The 10,165-nt window shown below is 37.2% G+C and overlaps 1 protein-coding gene across 3 annotated transcripts in view; it reads right to left on the bottom strand.

Annotated features, from left to right (window-relative positions):
• wls (Wnt ligand secretion mediator) overlaps positions 1 to 10,165 on the bottom strand; it is a 38,556-nt gene that overhangs the window by 14,963 nt on the left and 13,428 nt on the right. For all 3 annotated transcript variants that reach the window (XM_016556550.1, XM_016556552.1, XM_016556553.1), the window contains exons 3-11: positions 8,061 to 8,185; positions 7,577 to 7,738; positions 7,091 to 7,227; positions 3,527 to 3,695; positions 3,227 to 3,324; positions 3,042 to 3,105; positions 2,606 to 2,749; positions 1,592 to 1,675; positions 1,324 to 1,477 (exon numbers count right to left, since the gene is read on the bottom strand). In XM_016556550.1, coding sequence (XP_016412036.1) covers positions 1,324 to 1,477; positions 1,592 to 1,675; positions 2,606 to 2,749; positions 3,042 to 3,105; positions 3,227 to 3,324; positions 3,527 to 3,695; positions 7,091 to 7,227; positions 7,577 to 7,738; positions 8,061 to 8,185 — 1,137 coding nt within the window. The remainder of the gene's footprint in view (positions 1 to 1,323; positions 1,478 to 1,591; positions 1,676 to 2,605; positions 2,750 to 3,041; positions 3,106 to 3,226; positions 3,325 to 3,526; positions 3,696 to 7,090; positions 7,228 to 7,576; positions 7,739 to 8,060; positions 8,186 to 10,165) is intronic.

The raw sequence follows: 10,165 nt of genomic DNA, 5'->3' as shown, positions 1-10,165 counted from the left end.
TACAACAGAGACAACAGAGTAGTTGCTGCGTAAAAATATGGGTTGATTTTCTCAATGGTCTGAACTATTAAAATAACTAATGGTTTTAATAGAAATGTTAAAAAGCTTATAAACATAAATTTAGAATTTGACAGATGAAAAGGATGCCATTGCAAAGGTAAAAAGAAAATACCTTTTCTTCAAAAAAAAAGAAAAGTAGTTCTGCAAGTTGTTTCAGGGTTGGCATCATCTGTCGATTATAAATGTAATTTGAGCTCAGTCAGTGTTTTCAGTTGGTGTTCAAAGTCGTTTGGTGTGCGGTGTCTAAAGAATTTAAGACCAGCTGTTGCCAGTCGTCCTCACAAAGATTAGCCTATTTTTATTTATTTATTTATTTATTTATTTATTTTTATATCAATTTTGTGACTGACGCCGGCGATTAACTGCACCTGTTTCCTAATTTGTAGGCCTATTAATTTAAATAACGAATTAACATAAAAAATAAAATAAAATAAAAAAAATCACAAACATGACATTTCTGAATAAAATAATTTTATACACTTTAGTTATATCTAATTTGGCATTTTTAATTAACATGGGCCTGTTCCATTCTTCTTATTAGCCTATTAGGCCTATTAATATTATTATTAAGTTACTTTTATCATTAAGCTAATATTAGGCTATATAATTAATTTGCCCCGCAATCATTTCATAGCGCATCACCGCATAACTGATGCGCTGCGGGGATAATAAAGATTAGGCTAGCTTACTCCTCATTGAAAATGTTTTTAAAAAGGTCTTTCAAAACAGGTTTATTATACAATGAATTATAGGCCTATAATTAAAATTATTAGCACTGCAATCATCAATGAAAAAGCTTTATTTCAAGCACTGACTTTTTTTAAAAAGAAAAAAAAAACGTGTTTAACACGAAATAGCCTACGTTTCTTCTCTCTTTATTTATTATTTTATTTTTTATTTTTCCCACTAGCCTATGTTCGGGCCACAAGAGAAATATTAAGGGAGCAAATGAAAACATTTAGCTATACAGGCTACCATTACCAGCATATGAAGTAGATTCGTCTCTGAGAGAATATGCTCTATTAATGCAGCGTCAAATACCGAAAGCGCCATCAGCCCACTCACTTTTGCCCAGGCCCGCCCAAAAATAAAATTCTGGCTCCGCCACTGAGCTGGACCATCCTTGATGTTGGTTGATAAAGGCTTATAATTCTTAATGATCTATGATATGCAGCACGTCTGCGTAGACGTTTTGCCCTCAGAGTTATAAAGTAGATATTATTCAAGCTGTCAGAATGCAGGTTTACGGTCTAAGAGTCTCACCGCTTGATTGCTCGTCTCCATAATGCTTGTGAGATGGGGCATAGAGAAACATGAGGGCAAACACATAGAGGTTCCACATGCCATAGATTCCAGTGAAGAAGGCACTGTTCACCTGAACCGTGTAGCCACCCCAGTGCCAGTGACCCTCATTCACCTGTTAACACACAATACATACACATACAACACTGAAAACCATATGAATTAATCAATCTACAATCTACAATGACATATCATGAAGAAACCGATTTAGCTGACAACTAATCTATACCTGGCTAATGATGAAGAAGATGACAGTCATTGCAGCACATGCTAGTGTGACCAACATCAGGAACTTGAAGCGGAAGATGAGGCCCTACATGATAGAAAAAAAAAAATTTAAGATACTCAAGTTATAAATGGAAACTGGTCCAATTAAACACATTGAACTTAAAACACAGAACTATTGTTCTTAACTGACATTAAATAAAGCTGAATACAAAATACCGTTCAAAATTTTGTACTTTTTTGTTTTTTAAAGTAATTTATACTTTTAATCAGTAAGGACACATTAAATTGATAAAAAGTGACAGTAAAAACATTAAAACTGTAACATTTATAAATGCTGTTTTTATGAACGTATCATTCAAAGAATCCTGGAAAAAAGTGTATCATGGTCTCCACAAAAATATTATGCAGCACAACTGTTTTCAACACTAATAATACCAAATGTTTACTTGAGCACCAAATCAGCACTATAAGGCTGTAAGAACCTCAGGTACTTGGATCTCCTGACATACAGACAATACAAACACAGTTTAAATGAGTAAAATATAAAGTAAACCGTTAAATAGAATAATCCAGTGTCAGAATAACAATAATTAGAAATGGACAAACAACCAATTTTTATTTCAACCTAAATTCGAGATTATAGTAAAATGGAGTCCAAAGAGTTTAATTGAAACTAAACTACTTGGCACACTGAAAAGATTGGAGTAATGTCTGCTGAAAATTCATGAATAAATTACTTTGTAAAATAGGAAACCATTATTTTAAATTGTAAATATATTTGACAATGCCTTGGTAAGCATAACGAAACAAAAAGAAAAAAAATATATACCAACCACAAATGTTTGAATGGTAGTGTATTTAAATACATCTAACTATTATTATCACCAGCAGTCGGTTTATGATCATAAACTACCTTTTTTAGCTCATTTCTAAATTTGTTTGTACAAACTTCTTTTGGGTTTTCAGAAAGCTCATTAGTCATACATATGCTAACATTATCTAGGTTACACATTACCTCATAGTGCAGTCGACGAGCCTTTGTCATAGCAGGTAAGGACGACCTTTTCCCACTGATGTTTCTGAACACTTGGAACACCATGAAGCACAGGAATAGGAAGTAGAGACATGCGCAGATCCCTGCTACAATGATGAAGGCCATCTGCACCAATCTCAGTTAAAGTGATAACTTAACACAAAGCATACGACTACACTATACCACAGAAATATAGATATCAGCAAAAGCATGATTGAGATATCTTTGTGTGGATTATTATTTACGCTAGAAGCCTTTAGTACATGTTAGGTCTGAACATACAGTATGTGGCACATAAGAAAGATTCACGACTATAATATATGATTGAACAGAGCAGGAATTTGACCATCGGTCGCCATCCTGAAGATCTTCAATTAAGAAACATCTGTACCAACATCCCACACTGTCAAAAGGATACAGCTAGCTCTGTCCCAACATCTGATGCCCAGATACTGTAGAAAGGGTTCTTCAGCTGTACTCCTCTATGAAGGAAATAAATAAAATGTATTTTTATTAAGAAGTACTAAGGACTAAAGAACTCGAGTTAGATGGAAACTAAAGTTACTTCATGCCAAGAATGCAGGGAGTTCAACATTGGCTCACCTTTCACACATATCAAAAATGAATAGGCAGAAGGAGCCAAAGACAATGGGTCCAACCTGCTTCCAGTACACAGAAAAATGGTTTCTCTCAGTCTGGTCCTTGAGAGAAAAAAAATAAAAAATAAAAATGCATTATAGTAATAAAACATGTTACATTTTAAGTATGGCAATCAATTTAGTAGCCCTTTTTACTAAAAGTTAGTTTAGTCTAACATAAAACTGCAAAGTAGTTCTGCACCAAACAAACAGTTTCTAAACACCAGTATTCCATTGTTTGGACAAACAGGAAAGTGGCCCTTACCATGAGATGTTCTCCACAGAAGATGATCCAGAAAGAAAGCAGCATGGCGTAGAAGATGCCCTGACGTATGTCACCAAACAGCAGCATCCAGGTCCAGTTGAAACCCACTGAGAACCATTCAACTGGGATATTGATGAAGGTCATGGAGATCCCCAGAGCAAAGATAATCCTGAAAGAACACAAAGCTTATCATTATCAATATAGCAGCAAATATCGTTTTTTTTAACCACCGTATATAGAGAAGATAAAACCAAAACATAAAAAAAAAGTCCAATTTGACTCCATGTTGGCTTTAACTCTTTCTTGTATTCAACAGCAAGCATGCTAGGACAAGCAAATTTGGTGAGACTAAGATGGGGTGTAGAATGTGACTTCAAACACATGAATCACATTCCAGTTTGCCCAATCAGGGCAGAAAGAGACCATATTGTGTTGGAATGCTGGGAATGTTCCATGAGTTCAACTCTGGTGAGGTTACGAAGGTGCATTTGTTTGCTGGCAATGTGAACAAAGCAGCTTTTCAGCAACCAAAAAGTAAAATTCCAATATGAAATGACAAGAGAGTCCACAATAAAGAAAATAAAAATTATTTTAAAAAAGTAGTTTAGAACACACGTAACAAGTTCTTAGAAATATAGTCATTGTATTCATGTTGGCTTAATGTGGTTTAATATAATTTTAAAGAAAAGGTTAAATTAACAGTTTTTAGATGCATTTTCCAGGTACTTTAAGTTTGGGGTCAATGATTTTATTTTATTTTATTTTTTAAAGAAAATAAATTCAGCAGGGATACATTAAATTGGCCAAAAGTGACATCTAAGACTTTTACTTTGTCTCACAAAATTTCCATTTCAAATAAATGCTGCTCTTTTGAACTTTTTATTTAAAGAATCCTGAAACAAAGGTATCAAGGTTTTCACAAAAATATTAAGCAGCACAGCAATTTTCAACATAATGTTTCTTGAGCACCAAATCAGCATATTATAATGATTTCTGAAGGATCATATGATAGCAGAATTTTTTTTTAGCATCTATTACTCCAGCCTTCAGTTTTGTCTGATATTTCCCAATTTTAATTACTACATGCAATGTATTTAAGTCATTGTATGTATGAAGTGCATTTATGTATTAAAAAGTATTTAAAAAAAACAAATTCTGGACAAAAATAAATGAGAATCATGTCATTGACTCAAGAACTAAAAGAATTAAAGAAAAAAAAAAAAAACTTTTTAGCTTCCTCTACAAGTGCACAAAAAGCTAGCTGTGAAGAGGAAGAATGCAAGATAGCACACATCCATGACGTCAACTGAAATAAGCTGTTCCCTAGTGATGTGTAACTCACACACTCACAGCATCTCTGCCAGTTCCACTGGCATGAAGCAGCATTCTGGCATCTTTCCAATAATAAGAAAGCCAGCGGGAGCCCATGTCACACATTTCTTAGCTCCCTCAGAAATGTAAAAAAGGATTCCAGTTCCCATCTTGACACGCTAGTAAAAAAATGCATGCTATGGAAAAGCTTTTACAACATGAAAAAATAATTCTCCTGCCTGCAAGATGCACAAAGTACAAATGCTTGAGAGCTTCCGGTCTTCTGGGACCACTAGTGCAAAGGCAGTGTGTGTGAGAGATGGATGGTTGGTGCACGCGATAAGTAGCAAAGAAGAAAAGAAATGAAAATGTAAAAGAAATGAAATGAAAAAGATTTTTCATCAGGAAATAACTTTTTTCATCAGGAAATACAAAATTTCATTAATATCAGATCCAGGCCATCTGACTGAAAGTGTCATATCAAACACTATTCACAATGCAATATATTTTGTATTGAGAAATTGATTGGTAAATACTTTTCTGTAGCTCAAACTGTTGAGCATGGCGCTAGCAACAACAAGATCATGCGTTCGATTCTTAGGGAATGCATGAACAAATGAACTGATAAAATGCACAGCTTAAAGGGGCCATATGATGCTGCTAAAAAGAACATTATTTTGTGTATTTGGTGTAATGATTTTTGGAAGGCCAAACAAAGTAGTTTTGCTTTCACAATGAAACACAGCGTCACACGCGGCGGCGGCCTAGAGTGAGAGGAGGCCGGTGAGCTTGAGAAAACTTTACAGATCTTCTTTATGCACCAAGAGCTTGTAGCACTCCAAAGACAAAGGAAAAATTGAAATCGCATCATATGACCCCTTTAAATGCAATTTAGGTTGCTTTGCATAAGGGAGTCTACTACATGCTTGAAGGAAAAAAATTAAGATAAAAACATGTTTCACCATTTTGATTCCTTCATCAAAATTAAAGTGTTTAAGTCAATTTATGTGTTTAAGGCAAACATCACTATTACTTACTCCACTCTCAGAAAAAAACTCTTGTAATTTTTGCAATTATTTGGCATGCAACTTTTCTGCGTGCTGCAGACAAAATTAATATATAATATTTTATTCAGATTTATGATTTTCACCCAAAGACATACACTGTCCCATAGACTATCCCATAGATATAAACTGAAGGAGGGTCCTGAGCAATATTTAGAGACCAGAATATCACTGAGTCTTGAGGAAGGACTTATTTGACTTGGACCAGTAAGCAAGCACCTAGCTATCAACCCAGAACACCCAAGCAACCACACTGCAGTACTGTAAAAACAACTCATAAACCCACTTTCTTATAAGCCCTTTCTTTCAACCAAATAGCAACACCCTGGCAACCCCCTTGCAAGAAAATGTTATTAAAATAATGTTTCCTATGGTCACAACAGTGTGAGGATCTAAATTATCCTACATTTCTTCATTCTATTGACCAGTAAACCAATTACACCAGAAACAAATGACTACATTGGGCTACATTCACACTGTCAGTTGGAATGACAATTGGATTTACATACAGGTGTGATTCTCAAAATGTCCTATTCACACAACAGCTTACAACAGAGGCTCTGTATAAACGTGCAACTGAAGTCAAGCCCGTATTCTACTGGCGACTATTATCTGTAAACATAGCAACAGTGACTAAAGTAAATGTTAAAATATGGCGATGTCCAAAACTGCAAATTCTTATCACATTTGACACAACAAAAGTTCAACTGAGGCTCAATTTAATTACATTTAATTAACCAACGGCAGATTTATAGCTCAGCAAAGAGCGGCGCATTTGAGACACCCACAGACCACAAAACTGACAGGAGTAGCTCTGGTGAAGGATAGTGACTGGATCTAAAATTTCAGATGACACAGCTCATATCTGCTTTTATGTAAGTTACAGAAACCATAAACCGAAACATGCAAATCTGCAACATACTAGAAGTGACAGACAACTAGTTGTCTAGTATGGTTCCGTTCACACAGCAGGGCTTCACCTAAAATACAGTTCTGAGTCCTGAAAGTTTACTGATGCGAGTTTGGTTATAGAATACAGTTGACAATCCTATAAATAACTAAACTGTGTCTGAACGTAACTGTATTAACGACTCAAAAACAGGACTGGCAACCATTTTCTGCTGCTTTGTGAATGTGGCCTTGATCTAGTTGACAAGTTAAGGAAGTGACAGAAGCATAATAGTCTTACTTTTCCAGGAGAACAGGTGGCCTAGTCATCTGTGTGATTCTTCTCCAGTACCAGATCATGATAATGAGGACGCTGGGAGTAAGGAACGTCTTCATGGCAAACCAAACCTTGGTGAAGCCACCATTTTGATGAATGCTCTGGAAAGTTACATTGAGAGGGGCATTACAGTGACATCACAAGAAACACATAAAGAGCACTTAACTGATGGGTATGGTTGTTTGCTGAGAGCCAAATAAGAGGAGTAAGCCAAACAAAAGTGAAGATTAAGAGGTGATGTAATCCAGATATCTTCAGTCCACTGACATTTGTATAACCATTGCCCTGTCCAGAAGTGTGTGCCAATTATAACAAGTCGAGTCTAGGCCAAAATCCTCCCATGCAAACAAAGCTCAAACAAAACTGCTTGCATAACTCTGAGTAAACATAAATCCTATGACTGTATTTATCAAAGTCACAGCACACATTCTGTATTGTCTGAAGACTCACCACCAGACGGATGTCTTTGATTTCTCCAATCCCGATGTTGACTTTTTTGCGTTCATTGACAGGGAGTCGGATGTTCAGAAGATAGTACTTATGGGCCACACTGCCAACCTCCATAAAGGGCAACAGGTCACATTCATAGTAGCGCCCCTCGTTCTCATAAGTCTGACAATAAAAAGAGTTTCATTGAACATTTTCAAAGAAAACAACCCTGCTCCTGGGGACCCACTTTCCTGCAAAGATTATTTCCAACCTGCTTCAGCACACCTGCTTGTGTTTTTTCAAGTAGGGTTGGAGCTAAACTCTGCAGGACAGTGGGTCCCCGGGAGCAGGGTTGAAGACCTCTAGAATACTGAGCTATTCAATGTACAATGCACTCGTTCCCTATATGGTGTTTAGGCATACTGAAGGTCTCTACCCTACCTTGTAAAATGGCTTTGGGGTATTTTTGGATTTGTTATGGGTCAGAAGTAACTAGTGTGTTTACCTTGGTTGCAGTGAAATTGCAGCTCAGTTTGCGATGCTCTGTTGAATGGGCCATCTCAGTCCACTCATTCAGGGTGCTGTCTCTGTAGGCCAGACCAACATCCATGGTGGCCAAAGATCCATCTTCTACACGCCAACAAAGAACACACATATTTTAGTCTGATACATCAGAAAGATAATGCACTATAACCAGTAACATTTGCTGCATTATAATAACTGCTATTTTCTTCTTATCTTAACTGCTGATGTTCGAACGAGCCGTTTTAGGTAGGTGTGGCTGACTCTTAACTTTTATAAAGAATATCTCTTTGGATTTGAGACTTTAGTCTTTGCAACTTTACAGATCTTCTTTATGCACCAAGAGCTTGTAACAGTCCAAAGAAAAAGGAAAAAATGAAATTGCATCATATAACCCCTTTAATAAAATTCCCAATTCATTTCAGTTCATGTCTCAGAATGTGTATTTTTTGTTTGTAATTTCACAGTTGTAATACCATAACGTGAAAGCGCCGCTTTTCTATCGCGAATGTGCCGAATCTGCTGATGTAATTACAACCGCTAATGATAGAGAAGGGTAGGGGGAGGCCGGGGGAGAGATGAGCTCTCGTGCCTCCGTTGGTAAAAAAAATTAGCCAATCACCATCGAGTGTTCACTTTCAGCGCTGAGGAGTGTTCAGAAAATCACCCTCGTAGAGGAGGCTAGCCTCCCTTCTGATATAAACCATTCATCAAAGAGATATTAGTGATATTAGTTTGAACGTCTGCCGCTGCCCTGATAATGTACCAAGTACTTATGATGAGTAGCGATATTGAATATTTGATTGCCAACAGATTTACCAAGCTGTCGTTCAAACAGTATATATACACAAAGCTTAAAAAGGGAAAACATATGAACTTAAATGATTTTAGCAAATGGCTGCAATATAACAAAGAGTGAAAAATTTAAGGGGGTCTGAATACTTTCCGTACCCACTGTATATATATATATATGGTTCAACTTTGCATGAGGGATTGTCAAAGTATAACAGTCATGTGGTGTGATACTCCTGAGCTTTGGGAAAGCAGGAGGTAGCTGGGAAAGGGGCCGGTGGTTTAGATCAGACTGCACAGTCTTGTGAGTTCCACTTCACTTCTCTAAAGAGATCCTTGCTGTGTTATGAAACAAGCTGGAGAGCACTAAAGAGAATTCCTGCAGATGGAGAGAGGAGCTTTATGGGGGGAGGGGCAGGAGGAACAGAGAGGGAGAGAGCGGCAGACATTATTAGCCCAATCCTCTCTCCTCCACTGTGTCTGCAGTGGCCCCCACCTACAAACGCCTGTGCCAATGCACTTTGAATGTCAGTTTAGCACACACAAACATTCCGCCCGGGCGCAGCGCACATCACCCCGGCGACTAAGCCATTTCAACAGCTGTGTTATTGCTGGAGACCGGCCAAACTGTGCTGCTTGGGCCAGAGAGACGAGGAAGAGAGAACCAACGGCACTCCACTGAAAATGAAGCGGAGGGGCTGGTGATGGTCATGTGATTCATTAGAATAGCCTGAACTTTCAGCAAAGTAAAAACGCAGGTATACAGGGATTCTATACATGTCTTGTGAGCAGAATTACGTAAATTATGTGATATTAGTTTGAACGTCTCCCGCTGCGCTGATAATGTACCAAGTACTTATGATGAGTAGCGATATTGAATATTTGATTGCCAACAGATTTACCTGTCTGTCGTTCAAACAGTATATATACACAAAGCTTAAAAAGGGAAAACATGCCTAACTGGATATAGGCTACAGCAGTCGGCTTAATTAAATGGCGCAACAGGCAGCTGTCTTTTAATACAGACTTTTAAGAAGGGATGGATGTTTGCTTCAAGTGATAGGTCAGGGAAATGAAGTTATATTATCTTGCTGTATGCGTGTCGTTTTCTTAACGTTTTCTGACTAAAAGCAACCAAAAGCCATTTTAAGGTGGTTAAGCAAATAATAATAATAATCGGCAGGGATCCCAGACCAATACAATTAGTGTGCCTCTTCTATTTTCAAACCCACGAGCCGCCACTAAACACAGACATGTGAAATGACACATGACATCCTCCCCATTCCATTCTCATGA

The sequence above is a fragment of the Sinocyclocheilus rhinocerous genome, unplaced genomic scaffold (genome assembly GCF_001515625.1).
Source record: "Sinocyclocheilus rhinocerous isolate Xijiao unplaced genomic scaffold, SAMN03320098_v1.1 scaffold1458, whole genome shotgun sequence".
In the NCBI taxonomy this organism is placed as follows: Eukaryota; Metazoa; Chordata; class Actinopteri; order Cypriniformes; family Cyprinidae; genus Sinocyclocheilus; species Sinocyclocheilus rhinocerous.
The sequence above is the reverse complement of the archived record's forward strand: the minus strand, read 5'-3'. Positions and strand labels throughout refer to the sequence as shown.